The 18,186-nt window shown below is 25.1% G+C and overlaps 1 protein-coding gene across 1 annotated transcript; it reads left to right on the top strand.

Moving 5' to 3' along the window:
• Positions 1-3,709: 3,709 nt before the first annotated feature.
• LOC126901713 (arylsulfatase B-like) lies at positions 3,710-18,082 on the top strand. Its single transcript, XM_050678409.1, has 10 exons — positions 3,710-4,029; positions 7,090-7,249; positions 10,594-10,664; positions 10,739-10,891; positions 10,967-11,234; positions 14,352-14,518; positions 14,962-15,097; positions 15,179-15,334; positions 16,494-17,012; positions 17,566-18,082. Exons 1-10 carry the CDS (start codon positions 3,898-3,900, stop codon positions 17,604-17,606), a joined length of 1,803 nt encoding a protein of 600 aa, XP_050534366.1. The 5' UTR covers positions 3,710-3,897; the 3' UTR covers positions 17,607-18,082.
• The last annotated feature ends 104 nt before the right edge of the window (positions 18,083-18,186 follow it).

The raw sequence follows: 18,186 nt of genomic DNA, 5'->3' as shown, positions 1-18,186 counted from the left end.
TAAGTGTTAAATTTTCAAAAAAATTATATCAAATGAAAGAAAATTATCTAAGGTTTTAGTTTAAAAAAAAATTATGTTGATTTGTTGATTTTTGAAAAAGTTATGGAAGTTTTAAGAAAAAAAAGTGAAAAAAATGATAAAATTTGTCAATTTTTAAATTTGTAATTTTTTTGGATATTTCCCCCATTTGCGGGGAACGAGGGAAAATTTTTAAATATTTAAGGGTAATGTTTTCAACTAGATACAATTTGTGATCTTTTGACGTATTGTTAAAAGAAATCGGTCCAGTGAGAGCTGAGAAAAAGTAGTGACAGACACAAAAAAANAGAAATCGGTCCAGTGAGAGCTGAGAAAAAGTGGCGACAGACATAAAAAAAAAACTTCATAGTAAAATTTATACCTTCTCAGCTTCGCATAAAAGCTTAAAACGAATTATCCCAGAGAGTAAGAATCTATTAAAAATGTAACATAATATAAAAATGACAACTTTTTCACAAAAAATTAATTTTTTCCACTTGACTTTTGAAAATGTTCCGGAAGGTCTGACACATTTATATATATCTTAAATTAAAGCTAATGTAATGCACTTAATTATGAAAAAAAAAATTTTCGGACTTTATTTTGTCTTCACGGTGAAAATGGCTATCAAATGCTATTTTTGTGTGAAAATTCTCGATTTTTTATTTTACATTTTTAACTTTATTATGCTATATCTTTTTAAAAATGTATGGATCAATACGATTTTTTTATGAGGAATAGTATTTATATATATATCTTTCTTTTGACATACTGTTTTTTAATATCGGACCATTTCCCTATATACGAGGGGGGTTCATATCTAAAAAATGCATGTAGAAAGTAGTACTTTTTCAACTTAACTTTTGAAAGTGTTCCGGAAAGTCTGATACTTTTATGTATATCTTAAATTAAAGTTAATGTAATATACTTCATTATGGTAAAAAAAATTTCGGACTTTATTTTATCTTCATGGTGAAAACAGACATTAAACTTAATAAAAAAAATACGATTTTTGTAAAAAAATTCTTTTTTATATTTTTAACTTTATNAAATCCCCCAAAAAATTACAAATTTAAAAATCGCTAATTTTCGATATTTTTTCAATTTTTTTTACTTAAAATTGCCATAACTTTTTTAAAAATGATCGAATCAATATAATTTTTTTTTTTATAGATACCTTAGATAATTACCTATCATTTTATATATTTTTGTGAACATTTGATCCCTTAACAGCCCACAGGGGAGGGATTTAAAAATGATAACTTTTTCACAAAAAATTAACTTTTGAAAATGTTCCGGAAGGTCTGACATCTAGTCGAAGACATTACCCTCAAAAATTGAAAAAAATTCCCTCGTTCCCTGTAAACGGGGGAAATCCCCCAAAAAATTACAAATTTAAAAATCGCTAATTTTCGAAATTTTTTCAATTTTTTTTACTTAAAAGTGCCATAACTTTTTCAAAAATAAACATATCAATATAATTCTTTTTTATATAGATGCATAATATCATTACCTTTCATTTGGTATATTTTTTTCATAAATTTAACCCTTAACCTGCCCACAAGGGGGGATTTAAAATGACAACTTTTTCACAAANGGAGGGATTTAAAAATGATAACTTTTTCACAAAAAATTAACTTTTGAAAATGTTCCGGAAGGTCTGACACTTTTATATATATCTTAAATTAAAGCTAATGTAATATACTTAATTATGGAAAAAAAAAAATGTTGGACTTTATTTTGTCTTCGTGGTGAAAATGGCTACCAAATGCAATTATTGTGTGAAAATTCTCAATTTTATTTTTTTCATTTTTAACTTTATAATACTATAACATATTGAAAAGTGTATGGATCAATATAATTTTTTTATGNAAAAGTGTATGGATCAACATAATTTTTTTATGAGAAATAATATTTATATCCCTTTTTTATTCGACATACATTATTTTAATCAGGATATTAATAAGGAACTAGCAGATCATGTAGCTTTTGGTATAATACACCAATTTTTTAAAATTAAACACTAAAGATTTGCATCGAAGCGTTTTTTTTTTTTTANCTAAAGATTTGCATCGAAGCGTTTTTTATGATAGTGATTTTAATCACTGTCAGATATCATTATACTTGATCCAACTATGCCACGTCACCACTATGCCGCGACCCCCCTGTGCTGGGTTTCTTTTATTTTACTTGAACTAGCAGACGATTTTGAATGGAAAAATTGTTCAGTTTTTTTACCATATTGAGCTTACCAGGAATAATTATATCTAGTATAATTTTGTTATTATTTTAAATAATTATTGATTGCCAAAAAAATCCCTAAAAACACAGTATTAAACCCTAAAAAAAACACATTTTACAAATATCGACTACCCTATATTCTAATAATATAATATTTGTTTAAATTATATATTTATAATTTTAAATAACCTACTGGACACATTTTAAAATTTATTATAAAAATAATTTGTTGCATTTATTTTAAACATATACTTTCTCCATTTTTAAGAATGAACTTTATTCTATTAAATTTATTTTCTCAAAAATAATATTTTTTAATAAATAAAGCAAATAAAGTTGAAAGAAAATTAATAGATTAATTATTAACTTTTTATAAAATGTATAAATCTAATTTTATTCAAAATAAGTATAAATTGTATTAGTTTAGAGCTACGTTGTACTTTTATCCAAATCAACATTTTTTCTTTATATTTCATGCTAAAAGTTATGTACAACATGTCATTACTCAATATTAATCAATCAAAATGTTGTATATCCAACGAAAAAATTCAAGTCGTATAAAATTGTTTTATATACTTAAATAATGTTCATAAATACTGAAATGTAACACAAAAATATAATCAAAGCTCGATGATGTTGTAATGACTAGAAAATATGTAAAAAGATTTGATAGTTATCAACTATTGGTTCATAACAATAAAATGTAATTATTTATTTCATTATTGGACCCTTACCCTTCTTTACTCTATATTTAAAAATCAATAATTATTATATAAGGAGTGATAAACCTTAAACAATATATTATTGATGTTGATTAATGCTTTTAATTAATGACCATGAACTTGTAACCTACTCACTGTAACAACATGTATAATTGACAGAAAACAAAAATAATTTTGAAAAGATGTAAAATTTAAATCATACATATTTTCGAAGGCCAATTTAAACTTTAGGGCTTATGGTCTTATAATGTAAGTTATAAGTTATTATAGTTTTAAGGTGATTTGGTTTAGCATTATCTGATCAAATCCGTAATTATAAATAAAGATAACCCCTTTTCAAATTCTAGTTAAAAAAATGTAGCTATTTCGTTTTGAATTTTTTTTTCTACTTTTAAATTTTCTAATAATAATCTATCTTTTTAATAAACTTAAGTAATTTTTTTAGTAATATAAAATTTAAATTTAATAAGTAAATTAGATAAGTCACTATGTAAATGCAACAACTTTCCACAGTAAAAATATATACTAAAAAAATTGTGATATTCTTAATTCATCAATGTGTTATATTAATGCACATGTTATTAGCACTGAACTGGAATCTCAGAAATTTATTAATGAAAGGATTTACAGTAGTGTTAAGAAGTAGTAAGGGTTCGATAAAATATTTCATATTAGTTAAGACAAAATCGTCGAGTTGAAACATTTTTTTTTTTTGTCCGACTTGGACCATGTAATGACGTCTAATAATCCGTGAGATAAATAATGTTATAAGTTATTATGTGGCCTCGTCACCGTAAAACAAACGTGACGTCGAAGTCACACAACATATATCTTGGGCCGGTCTTATTATTGTGTGTATCAACGCACGTTTCATATATCTCGGTAGTAGGTATTGACGATCATAACAGTAACCATTATGAGTGCGTTGATCGGTTACTCGCGTTGTTTCTTGACAATAATATTGATATTGCGGCCAATAACCCAATGTTTCTCGCAACAAGCTCCGAAGAAACAACCTCACATTATACTTATTGTAGCAGATGATTTAGTTAGTAATTATTTTTATAAATACTTTAATATATTTATATTACTTGTTAATTTTTTATTTTCATGTTGATATTATTCAATAAGTATTTTTTTACATTGAAAATATTTGCATACACAATGTATATTTTTTTAACCTGCACATTCCTTTTTAACAACGGTGCCATAACCAAAAATTTATTTATTTCATATCATTGGTCGCACTAACATAGAGTTACAAATAAATATAACAATTATAGGAGGCATAAGGTTGCAACACCTATCTCCTCCAAATGTTTCCGATAATGTTGGTGTGTTTAAACAATACTTATTTTTAACATAAGGTCATATAAAAAAATTTTAAATACGTAAATTTTAACCATTTTTATTATAGTTTTAAAAATTGTTGTTCAAAATTATTGTGTGTTATACAACTATTGATTAACTTGTTAAACACGTTAAAAAAAAAGTGACTGAGTGATTGCGGGAAAATCCATTAAATTACATGTTTTTGGTAACTCTTAAATTATATAATTATTATATTGTTATACAATGATAATTTTAAGTACTGCTTGTTATTACTATTCGTAAACACCATATAAGTATTATATGCTCACCTCCCACGATCATTTTGTATAGAATAATTTATCATTAATTATGATCAATTCTTTTTTAATGATTAAAATTAGATAAAAAAAATGCGAGTATTTGGCTTTTACTTGACTTCGAATTTAACCGAGAAATTAGTCACTTAAAGTTTGATCTTAACTACTTAAGGGGGTCGCGGCACAGTTGTGACGTGGTATAGTTGGATCAAGTATAATGATATCTGACAGTGATTAAAATCACTATCAAAAATAAACGCTTCGATGCAAATCTTTAGATAGTGTTTAATTTTAAAAAAATTGGTGTTTTATTCCAAAAGCTACTTGATCTGCTGGTTCCTTATTATCTCGATTAAGATAAAGTATGTCGAATGAAAAAGGGTTTATTAAAAAAAATTATTTCTCATAAAAAAATTGTGTGGATCCATAAACTTTTCAATAAGTTATAGCATTATAAAGTTAAATATAATATGAATAATAAAATCGAGAATTATCACACGAAAATAGCATTCGGTAGCCATTTTCGCCGCGAAGAAAAGTCCAGAGGTCAAATTTTTTTTTTTCAAATTAAAGTATATTACATTAGCTTTAATTTAAGATATATATAAAAGTGTCAGACCTTCCGGAACATTTTCAAAAGTTATGTTGAAAAAGTAAATTTTTTGTGAAAAAGTTGTCATTTTAAATCCCCCCCTGTGGGCAGGTTAAGTGTCAGATTTACAAAAAAAATATACCAAATGATAAGTAAAGACATCAAACATCTATATAAAAAAGAATTATATTGATATGTTCATTTTTGAAAAAGTTAGAGGATTATTAAGTTAAAAATATAAAAAAAAATTATTTTACAAAAATCGTAATTTTTTATTAACTTTGATGTCAACTTTCACCACGAAGACAAGTCCAGAGGTCAAATTTTTTTTTTTCAAATTAAAGGATATTACATAAGCTTTAATTTAAGATATATATAAAAGTGTCAGACCTTCCGGAACATTTTCAAAAGTTAAGTTGAAAAAGTTAATTTTTTGTGAAAAAGTTGTCATTTTAAATCCCCCCCTGTGGGCAGGTTAAGTGTCAGATTTACAAAAAAAATATACCAAATGATAAGTAAAGACATCAAACATCTATATAAAAAAGAATTATATTGATATGTTCATTTTTGAAAAAGTTAGAGGATTATTAAGTTAAAAATATAAAAAAAAATTATTTTACAAAAATCGTAATTTTTTATTAACTTTGATGTCAACTTTCACCACGAAGACAAGTCCAGAGGTCAAATTTTTTTTTTTCAAATTAAAGGATATTACATAAGCTTTAATTTAAGATATATATAAAAGTGTCAGACCTTCCGGAACATTTTCAAAAGTTAAGTTGAAAAAGTTCTACTTTCTATATGCATTTTTTATATTTTAAGCCCCCCCATATATAGGGAAATAGTCTGATTTTAAAAAAAAGTATATCCAATGAAAGATGTATATAAATACTACTTCTCATGAAAAAATTGTATTGATCCATACATTTTTTAAAAAGTTATAGCACTTTAAAGTAAAAAATGTAAATTATAAAATCGAAAATTTTCACACAAAAATTGCATTCGGTAGCCGTTTTCACCATGAAGACAAGTCCAGAGGTCAAATTTTTTTTTTTCAAATTAAAGTACATTACATTAGCTTTAATTTAAGATATATATAAAAGTGTCAGACCTTCCGGAACATTTTCAAAAGTTAAGTTGAAAAAGTTAATTTTTTGTGAAAAAGTTGTCATTTTAAATCCCCCCCTGTGGGTAGAAAAAAGGTTGAATTTACAAAAAAAGTATACCAAATGATAGGTAAAGACATCAAGCATCTATATAAAAAAAAATTATATTGATATATTCATTTTTGAAAAAGTTACGGCAGTTTTTAGTAAAAAAAATTGAAAAAATTTCGAAAATTAGCGATTTTTAAATTTGTAATTTTTTTGGAGGTTTCCCCCATTTACGGGGAACGAGGGAAATTTTTTCAATTTTGAAGGGTAATGTCTTCGACTAGATACAATTTGTGATCTTTTGACGTATCGTTGAAAGAAATCCGTTCGGTGAGAGCTGAGAAAAAGTGGTAACAGACACAAAAAAAAAAAAAAAAAAAAAAAAAAAAAAAAAAAAAAAAAAAAAAAAAAAACACATCATAGTAAAAACCAATACCTTCTCAGCTTCGCATCGAAGCTAAAATGCGAGTATTTGGCTTTTACTTGACTTCGAATTTAACCGAGAAATTAGTCACTTAAAGTTTGATCTTAACTACTTAATTTTATTAAAAATATTAAAGTTGACATTGAATCTTTATCAAAATAAATGATATGATTGTTTCATATTTTCGTGTAAAAACAGATTAATTTTAAGAAAAAAGTTTTAACTGTAATGTCATTATATAATAAAAATTGATCACTTGTGGCTAATTAATTTTACTTAATGTAATGTCATTGTTTAAATATTTCAATAGGGTTGGAATGATGTAGGATTTCACGGATCAGTTCAAATACCAACACCAAATATAGATGCTTTAGCTTATAATGGAGTAATATTGAATCGTCATTATGTCCAACCAACATGTACTCCTTCGAGAGCTGCATTATTAACAGGAAAATATCCAATACGATACGGTATAATTTTTTTCCTCAATTAAAACATGTTTTTTTTATTTAGATGTTAATAGACATCAGGATTTTAACATTAGTTTATCTTATTATAATATAATGATATTAACTGCCTGAGAATTCCCGGTTAAAACCCTATTATTAAATTTATAATTATTTTATTTACTAGATTTTTTTATGTTTATGCATAACTTAACATTAAATTAAATATGATTAAACAAAATTAAGAGGAACGTTAAATTATGGACAATCAAATTATATACTAATCAACGAGTAAGTTAATACTTAAATGTGTCTTAATAGGTACATTCTAATTGTGAGAATGTTTAGGAAACTTTTTTTAATTTTGAATAAAATAATAATTTTATCTAGTTATCAGATGAAATTAATAATAAAAAAATTACGCTATAACATATAATGATATTTTAGAAATTTTATATTCGTTTGTTTACGTAAATTTTTTCTTAAAGATTCGTTATTAATTTTACACTAAAGTATACGTGTTTAGTTTACATTGTTCTAATTGCTTGGAACATTAAAGGTTTTAATTAGTACCTTATTAGTTTTAGTATTCTTGAATATACTGATATTGTCTTAAACAAGGTGTGATTACTAAAGAATAACAAATATTATATCTATTCAAATCATTAATTATTATCTAAAATCATTTATAGATTTTTGTTTTTAATTTGTACAATCTGTAAATTACGTATATTTTTACAATAAGCACCAGTGATCTAGGAGATTTACATGACCACGGTCTTATAAAACTCCTTCGCGTAGGATTGATTGATTAACATGTCATATATAAATGATAATTTAAAGTTTATAAGCTTTATAGTAATTTTTTCGGAAATATTATGAGCACTAAAATATTGAACTTAATTTGAATATATATATTTCACTGAAATATTAATCCTAAAGTTGTTATTGACTTGTCATTTTCTTAATTAGATTGATGCGTGATGTGGCGTAGTGGTTTATTCAGAAATCACTTTAGCACTGATGTTCAGCTGCGCTGTTTGCTGTTGGTTCCCAAATGGGTGACCATACGGGACCTTAATCAGTGACATACACTTTACCTCCATACTGGCTTCCTGAGCCATAATGAGAATGGGTTAGGTCGACAGCCAGTGTGATATTCTGTCAGAACGTTAAGGCAGAGCCGACTCCAAATAGTTGGGAAAATAGTAGAAGTTAAATATAATCCTCAATATTATTTTTATTTTTTGATTAATTAAATCGATCATGATAAATGAATCACTTTTTATAAAATAAGTATTTGATATTTAGCTTTTTAAGTGTTTAATTTTTGTTTTTAGAAAGTTAAATTCATTGATAAATTTGAATACAAAGAAGTTATTGATTTACAATAGTTGTAATTTTATAGATATTATTTGATATTAATGTAATATTATATATTATTATTAATCAAACTAAATTAGGAAGGAATACACACAAAGGTGTTGTGGGAACAAAGCCTCTATGCTATCTTTATATAAAACATGTTAGCCTTTAAAAAATTTGCCTCATTTCCATCTATATGACACGAATTATTTTTTATATCATCAGATTTTTTCAATTGAAAAAAAAAAAATTTAACGAATTACAGCTGTTAACAGTTTAGGGGTAATTATAAAAATAGGCACTTATTTTTAAAAGACAGTGTCTTTATCGTTACCATGTTTGTCGTATTTTTACTAACCTTCATCCATTATTGATAAAATACATAATATAATAACTATCTTTTAAATATAAATATGTATTTTTTTAATTACTCCTAAACGGTAAACAGCTGTAACTTGTTGAAAATCAAATAAAATAAAACAAAGTTTTAAAACAAAAAAAAATGTTTTTTATTGAATAAATTTGATCTTATAAAAAAATTGAGATTATAATTTGAAGATTCAAAGTTGATACGAGTTTAAGGAACGAGGTGTGTTCAGAAAATGACAAGAATTTTTAAATTTTGCGGGTTTGGAGAGTCCACTTATCAAAAAAAATTGTATATAATATTGGTACATCTGTCCCTGAATAATGATAATTTTTTCAGCTGGATTTATTTTAGCTTTGATGCGAAGCTGAGTAGATTATTAATTTTAATTATGATGTGTTTTTTTATTTTATTATTATTACTTTTTTTTTTGTGTCTGTTATCACTTTTTCTCAGCTCTCACCCAACCGATTTCTTTTAACGATACGTCAAAAGATCATAAATCGTATCTAGACGAAGACATTACCATTAAAAACTGAACCAATTTCCTCGTTCCCCATAAATGGGGAAAATATCCAAAAAAATTACAATTTTAAAAATCACTAATTTTCGAAATTTTTTCAATTTTAGATTCGATGCGAAGCTGAAAAGGTATTGGTTTTACTATGATGTGTTTTTTTTTTTTGTGTCTGTTACCACTTTTTCTCAGTTCTCACTGAACAGATTTCTTTCAACGATACGTCAAAAGATCACAAATCGTATCTAGTCGAAGACATTACCCTCAAAATTTGAAAAAATTTCCCTCGTTCCCCGTAACCCATTTACGGGGTTTATTAGCTTAAGGCCGGATTTAAGGGGGGTACAAGTGTCCGATAATTCTCGAAATTAAAAAAAAATATGTATTAAACCAAATTAACATAACATATTACGGACCTTTCCCGAAAAATATTCTGGATACGACCTTGAATTAGTTCTAATGATTTATACACTTAGAACTATTATCTATGATTGACTATAGATAATAATTAATGATTAGAATAAATATAATATTTAAAAATTAGAATATTATCTTGTAAGAAATGATAGGCATATACCATGAGTTGCAATAATTTACTTTGGTAAAAGTTTTCAGATTCATAACATTTTACTGTAAAATATTCAATAATCGACACTTCATCTCGATAATATTTTGATAATAATTCAAAGGTTTGATAAATTTATTAATATTTATACACAATTTAAGCTCATATAAATACGAAATGCAAGACATTATTGTCCTTAATGTTATAAAAAAAAAAAATTAATCGCTTTAAATATCTTGAATTAATTAATTTTTCGTGTTGGTTATACTTGCAAATACGCCTGACAAACTCATAATTTTGTTGAGTTCTATCATTTGAAACATTCAGGAATTTTTATATAATTTATTTTTAAGTTACATTAGTTTAATTTTAAATTATGCTATTTATACTATTGAATGTGTTTTCATTCTTAAAATTGTATTAAATTATTGAATTAATTACATGAGAGAATATTTATACGATAATATTTCTGATAGAAAAAGTTTTGCAAGGAATTGCGCTAAAAATAATGTTTGAAAGATTAATTGAATTAATTATAGTATTTATTCTTTTAGGGCTTCAGGGTACTCCTATTATTGCAGGCCAACCTTTAGCATTACCAATAACTGAGAAAATTTTACCTCAGGTAAATTAATTGGTTTAACTGCTTTAATTAAATATCTATTATTTTTAAATTTTCTTTACATTTTATAAATTTAGTATTTAAAAGATTTGGGATATGCAACTCATTTAGTAGGAAAATGGCATTTAGGATCTTATGAAAGACGATTTACTCCCACTGAACGAGGGTTTGATACCCATTTTGGGTATTGGAATGGATTTATAAGTTACAGAAACAGCACTCATAGTACTGTATGTATTTCCTTAACATAATTATACATTTTATTTAGTAAAAGTAATTATAGTATTTATATTTGTAAATTTAAGAATAAATTTAGTGGAAAAGATGCTCGACGTGGATTCAAACGAGCTGGCAATGAAATGAGTGACAAATACGCTACTGAACTTTTCACAGAAGAAGCATCAAAAGTTATTGAATCACAAAAAAATCAAGAAAAACCTATGTTTCTTATGATTAGTCATTTAGCCGTACATACTGGAGATCCTGGGCCTAATCTTCTAGAAGTTTCCAATAAAACATACAATAATGAAATATTCAAGTATATTAAAAATGAAGATAGAAGACTTTTTGCCGGTAAGATTTTAGTATACTTTAATTTGACAGGTAATAATAAAATTATAACTTATACCACAGTAAGTCTCTAAAATAAAATAATTCTTTTTTTGTTTACTCATTTATAGATATAACCTCCATTAATTGAATATTTTATAAGTGATTATTAGTAAATCAATATGCACAACAAATAAGACAGTAACTCATTTTTTTCTCACTTTCAGGAGGTCAAAAATAATATTTTCCTTTCTGATAACATTATATATGATCTGTTTGGTACCATTCTCTTTCAATAATTTATCGGTAAATTATTAAAAAAAATTTTTGGAAATTTTTATTCCCAAGAGATATAAAAATATAATTTAAAAAGTATCTGTAGTGTAAAAGCATTACTATGATCATAAATTTTAACTATCTATCAAACTTATTTCCTTGAGTTATACTCCAAAAGATTATGGATTGTTTCTATAGCTTATTTTTAAGATCAATCATAAAATGAATTATGTTAAAATATTATTAGTTGTTTATTTTTTTCTGTGCAAGTATCTATTCTATACAAATAAAATAATAAATTATTTTAACATTAAATTTAAATCCGATAAAATCTTATGTTTTTCTGCTACATTAATTTGCCGACGGGTAATGAAAATACTTTCAAAAAGCGTTCATCGGTGGCTATATGATGTTGGAATTTTTATATTATTTATAAAAAAAAACAGCATGTGTCTTGTTTGATAAATGTCATGGCTTTATATTTATAAAAGATTACGCATAATGAATACATTCAAGTATAAAATTTTTGATTAAGTTACATTTGTTTATTTACATATTGATATTCATTTTCAAGGTTTTATTTATAAATTTAAGCCAGTTAATAAAATATATTTAGCATTTAATTATTTCTTTTAATTAATCTAATAAAATGTTTGATTGAATTAAACTTAGTGTTGTTTTTATAATTTATAAGTTAAATTTTAAAAGGTTTTATTTATATTAAATATATTTTTACTTGAATAATTTAATTTTTTTGTATAAAAACTTCACCATTCTTATATATAACCGTGTATTTACTATATTTACTATGAATCTATAAGATATGAACTAAAAATATATATACATACAATATAAATAGCGTATTAAATAATAGAAATAGTTATGTTATTTATTCATTTATAAGTGGTACAAAGAAAATAACCGTCTATTAAATTTAAATGAGACTTCCGAACATCTTTCTCCCACGTTCCAAAGAAACTGTGGAATTATAATTGAAGAGTATAAGAACTGTGTATTAACAGTCTTAAGGAATTTTAATAAATTCAATCAACTCTAAAAAAATGTTGTACAAAAAAGCTTTTCATTTATTAAAATTACTGTAGATAGTAAAAAAACAGGAGAATTGACCAGGAATTCGAACCTTTAAGTTTTAGAACTTAGGATTTAGAATTTAAGAACAGGATTTAAAAAGTTTTCTAAAATAAAAAATTCAAATTTTCTATCAGAGATTCCTAAACTTTTCTTTTATAAGGGTTCCAATTAAAAAATGCTTTTAAAAGGCTTGTAGTTAAAAAAATTAGTTTTTTATTATTATTATTTCTTGAAGATGGGTATCATAGTTATCAATTTTAATATAAATTTCAAATTATTATTTTAAACATCTATGGATGGTTTTATAATGACCCTCTTATTAAAAAAAGTATCTTAAAAATGAATAAACTTTCTCTATTTTATTATTACATTTCTATAATATATTTTAAACATTAAAAATAGTTTTAAAAACGATTTACTATAATATTTATATTCAATAAAGATAAAAATATTCTTTTTGACTTTTAATTATACTTTATTTTACTGTAAAATGTTCCTGAAATGACAAACAAATTAAAAATTGGTAACTTACAAATTTATCTATTTAGCTTTAGATAATTTGATAAAATATAATTAGAGATATATTTTACTTAGAATAAAAATTAATGAATTATTCAATTTAAAGTTTCCAAGTTAACAAATGATTTAAAGTTATATTTAAAAGTAACCAAATTTTTACATAACGGACAAATAGAAATTAACGAATTTTCGTTTACACAAAAACATTTTTTTATGAAAAATAATATTTTTAGTATTTGAACAACAAATAAAACATTAAAAAATCATAAAATTGAAGAAACATTAATAAGCATTATAAATGCAATTACATAAATAAGAAGCCATAAAGTTGTAGAAAACATTAAGAAGCCATTGGAATGCAGAAAATTTTAAGAAGCCATAAAAATGCAATAACATAAATATGAAGCCATTGAATCATTTTTTTGAGTCAAATGTTTTTAAAGAATTTTTATATTTTTGTTATCTTGAAACTATTAACCAAATAAAAGTAATTGATATTTTTTTAATAATATTTTTCCATGATAAATATTTATTACTTCAAATAATTTTTAAGTTTATTTAAATATTCGTAAAGAAGTTATTTAGTTCTATTTTAATTTAAATAGTATATTTTCTTGTAATAATCTGCAAAAGAATAATTTCAAGAATATTCCCATTACTGAAAATATTCTTTCATTACATTACTACCCATAATTCATAATATGATATTATGATATTTGATTACCTATTACTTTTTTGTATAATCTGTGATTACACCATAAAACATCTGATTAATCATACGCTATTATGATTTCTACCGCCAAATGTGATTATGGTAACAATAACATAATTAATATTTTAGCAAAGTGTTGGTAGCACAGTGAGTTATATAGACTTACATAATGATATAGTTTATAATTTATTTTATGAAGCTTAAATGAACCGGTTTTTGGTAGAGTTTCAGTTCTTTAAAAGATTAAAAGAAATAATTTGAGGTTCCAGTATGTTCTCGGTTCTTTATTTCTAACCCAAGGTTCCAACCCAATTTGGAATTGACTTAAAATTATATTTATATACTTATAGTTTGACAATTATTTTTCAAAAAGATATAAGCTAGTAAAAATATAAGTATAATTAGTATACTTTTGTTTTCATGAAATAGTATTTTAAAACATTTTATAACTTATCCCATACTTACATTAATTTTTTTTAATGTTATAAATAATATGAAACAAGTTGAAAAAATAAATGATTAAATAATAATTTTGACTATAGGTATGATGAAATCTTTGGATGACTCAGTTGGCAGTATTATTAAGTCTCTAGATAATAACGGATTACTTGAAGATAGTATTGTTTTGTTCATCGCAGATAATGGTGCTCCAGCTGACGATCCAATTTGGGGCTATGGAAATTCTGGTTCTAATTGGCCACTGAGAGGGGTTTGTATTAACATACTCGTATATTTTAATGATGCATTTAGTTAACAATTTAAATTGATATATACGAGGAAGGGGTGTAGACTAAGACTCCAGAGAGCCACATGGAAAATGTCCAGTTACATAAGATCTGAGTATTTAAATTCAAAAAAAGCAGAAGCATATAAAGAAACTCATAATGAGGTCCACCAAAAAAATTGTTTAAATAATAAGTTATTTTTTTGCCACCTTTTTTACTCAGATAATGAAAAAAAAGGTCAATACGCATTTTATATCAACATAACATTGCCAAATGCAGGAGGCAAAGGAAAATGTTTAAATACACTATAACTAGATCGACATATGCCCACCATGCTATTCCATGCCTAGATATATAAGACATCTATTATAAAAATTTAAGTTAATCTTAATGTATAATGACAATTTTTACAATATAAAATATTTAGGAAAAAGGAGCTGTACTTGAAGGTGGTGTGCGTGGAGTGGCTGCTTTTTGGAGTCCATGGTTGAAAAAGAAAAGTAGAGTGTCTGAAAACACTTTTCATATTACAGATTGGTTGCCGACATTATATGCAGCAGCAGGTTGGTTATTAAGCTTAAAAATTCATCTAAAAATATAATTTATGATTAAATTATTTTTAAAATCGAAAATGTTTACTGCAGGTGGTAATTTTGAAGATTTAGGTAGAATCGATGGTATTGATCAATGGAATAGTTTAACGGAATCATCAAAAGTTTTGAGACACTTGACTTTAATAAACATTGATGAAATTAGAGGAGAAGAAGCGTTGGTTTTTAACCAATGGAAAATCGTAAAAAGTAGTTATAGAATATTTTATTGAAATATTTAATATTGGAGTTAGTTTCATAATTATTTGTATGCAAACCTATAGAAACATTAGATGTACCCACCCTTAGTTAATTAGTTGCTTATTAGACTTAACAAGTAATTTTCGTTCTTCAACTGGGTCAATCCATTCATTGCAGTTCATTGCAAAAATAGAGATGACTATTTTTAATGAAAAATTATTGGAGGCCACAGAAAGCTTTTGCACAAACTAGTACATCAGTTTGATGATCAGCTTTTGAATACGAACTCTGCATGCATAAAAATAATTACGTTTAGTTTCAAATTCTCCATTTTTCGATATTCTGTTTTGCATTGATATTGTTGTAATTAATCCTGATAAATAACTATTTTGATTATCATGCGTTTTGAGTCCATTAAAATGATGCAATAATTTAGCTATGTCCACTTCATTAAATACTTGAAAACATTTTGGATGCCAGTACGTACAGTCATTTACCATTTCATGTTAACTAAATCTTAATTTTTAACTACATCATATAAATCGTTCATTTATTGTTATTTTCACTTGTTTTCTATCTTCTAAAGTTTTATCTGTTATTGACATTATTATTTATTACCAGTAAAATTCTTAACTAAAATGAACGCGAAACATAAAGTAAAAAAAAAACAGAACCGTATAAAAACACAACGGGGTACGATAACATTTGATCTTGATGTTTATCTAATGACATTATTATTTTTTTATAATATTTTAGAGACTTAAGTACCTAATAGTAAGACATTACTTATAAAACTTTTATTATATTATGGACAAATAAAATGAGAAATAATGGCTTTTATGAGACTAAAAATATGACTTCAACAAAATAATTTTGTTATTGAAACATATAACTTACTTCGCTGTTTCTCCAATTTTAGTTGATTTACCTTGTTTCTTAACTATTGATACTCCGGTATGGGTGGTTAGTTCGTCACCATAGTGAGGGATAGCGACTCCAATTACTGAGCTGATACCAAACTCTAGCTCGGCAAATGAAGTCGCTTCATTTGCCGAGTTTCGAACTCGAGGCACTGTCGCGTTACCGATGAGGCTACTCAGTCCCTCTTCATTTATATAAAATGTGTAATTTTTAATACTTAACAATAGGTAACTAATTTTATTTTCAGGTAATCGTACTAGTGATATTGTATACTTTCTCAGATACAGTGGTGACCCTGGTGATACTGGGCCTGAATATGACATGGATATTGTTATGGCCAGCAGTGTTGGATCTCATCTATCTAAAATTAATTGTAAAATTACAAAAGAAGAATGCATGGACTCAGTTACCTCAAGTCAGCTCTTTTATAACATCCGATCTCAAGCTAGAGTACACGATAAGTGTTCCGAGCGTATTCAAAATCCAAGCGAGCACTATGAATGTTTCGATGATTACTGTTTATTCGATATAGAAAATGACCCATGTGAATACACCAATGTAGCAAAAAAACACCCTCAACTTTTAAGTATGTTTTTAGACATGATGTCTCAATTTAAAGTAGAAATAATAAAACAAAAAATACCCACTATCGATTCAAAATCTGATCCAAAAAATTTTAACGGATATTGGGAAACATGGACAGATTATGGAGGATCAACAGAAAATAAATCAAATTTACCTGTGTTCGTTTTAGGAACGTTATTTGGTATTATATTTTTAAAATTAGATATATTTTTAATCTAACTAATAATATTTATTATAATTATAAATAAAAGCAAAATTTCGTAAAACATTTTATTAAAATATTTATTTCAATTACCCTATAGATCAAAATTATGAAAATTAAAAAACGCAGATAAGTAATTGCTAAATATAAATTTCTATTGCTATATTTCTAATGAAAAGGTAGTCTGTTAGCATAGCTTAGGTAACAATAGGGTGGTCTTTGTGGACAAATTCAAGACTTTAATGAGAATTAATAGTAATATTCCATTCAGATTTCAATTAAATACATTTGGTCTAAAATCATACATTTAGTTTGTACAAAAATTGACTACTATATTCTTTACTGTTGTGTATCAAAGTTCTATGCTATCATAGAAAGCAATAATATCATAGATTTGTATGATAAATCTTCAAGCTAAAGTCTGGAAGATTTTTTTAGACGCATTGTTATTGAAAATCATAATCATTTTACAGTTTTAAGTAAATATAATTACTTACAACAAATTATAGACAAAAATATAATTTTTACTTAGGTGTAGCAGAGGTATTGATTTACATGGCTATTCTATTTTAACTTATAACAATTCTATTTACAAATCTATCAAACCACACAACAATTGTAGCAAAAGTAATAATTGGAACACTTTTTAAAATAAATTTAAGAATATTATAATAGTCTTGTACACTATTTATTACATTTATAATTGTTATGTACATTAATTTACAATGATTTAATTTTTAATTTTACATAATTACATAAAAATTTTACAAACAAAAAACAAAATTAATTGTTTATAAAAAAAGTAATAAAATAATTTTTACACTTTATTAAACTAAATTTAAAAAAATACAATAATTTTTTTTATTTAAAAAATCATGTGATTAAAATTTTTTTTTTATGTTATAAAGCTAGAAATTTTATGTATTTGAATCATTTATAAGTTACACTAATGAAACACGAGTCGATGACCAATTCAATAGAGGTGGACAATTTGTGAAGCTTAGCTCATATTTAATATTAAGAGAATTAAATTCCTTCACCTACGATAATTGTTAAATATATTTTTAAGATTTAAAATTGCTGATACGAATTAATTTAAGATATAAGTGATTTCAGAGGCTCTGATAAATAATAATAAAGTCATCAGATTTCT

This window comes from Daktulosphaira vitifoliae, unplaced genomic scaffold (genome assembly GCF_025091365.1).
Source record: "Daktulosphaira vitifoliae isolate Bord-2020 unplaced genomic scaffold, ASM2509136v1 Scaffold_3, whole genome shotgun sequence".
NCBI lineage: Eukaryota > Metazoa > Arthropoda > Insecta > Hemiptera > Phylloxeridae > Daktulosphaira > Daktulosphaira vitifoliae.
The sequence above is the reverse complement of the archived record's forward strand: the minus strand, read 5'-3'. Positions and strand labels throughout refer to the sequence as shown.

Excerpts from the sequence above, each read along its gene's own strand:
- LOC126901713 (XM_050678409.1), top strand. The coding sequence starts at position 3,898 with ATGAGTGCGTTGATCGGTTACTCGCGTTGTTTCTTGACAATAATATTG. Across the intron at positions 7,250-10,593 it reads AAAATATCCAATACGATACG|GGCTTCAGGGTACTCCTATT; the intron begins GTATAATTTTTT and ends TTATTCTTTTAG. Across the intron at positions 17,013-17,565 it reads CGTTTTAGGAACGTTATTTG|GTGTAGCAGAGGTATTGATT; the intron begins GTATTATATTTT and ends ATTTTTACTTAG.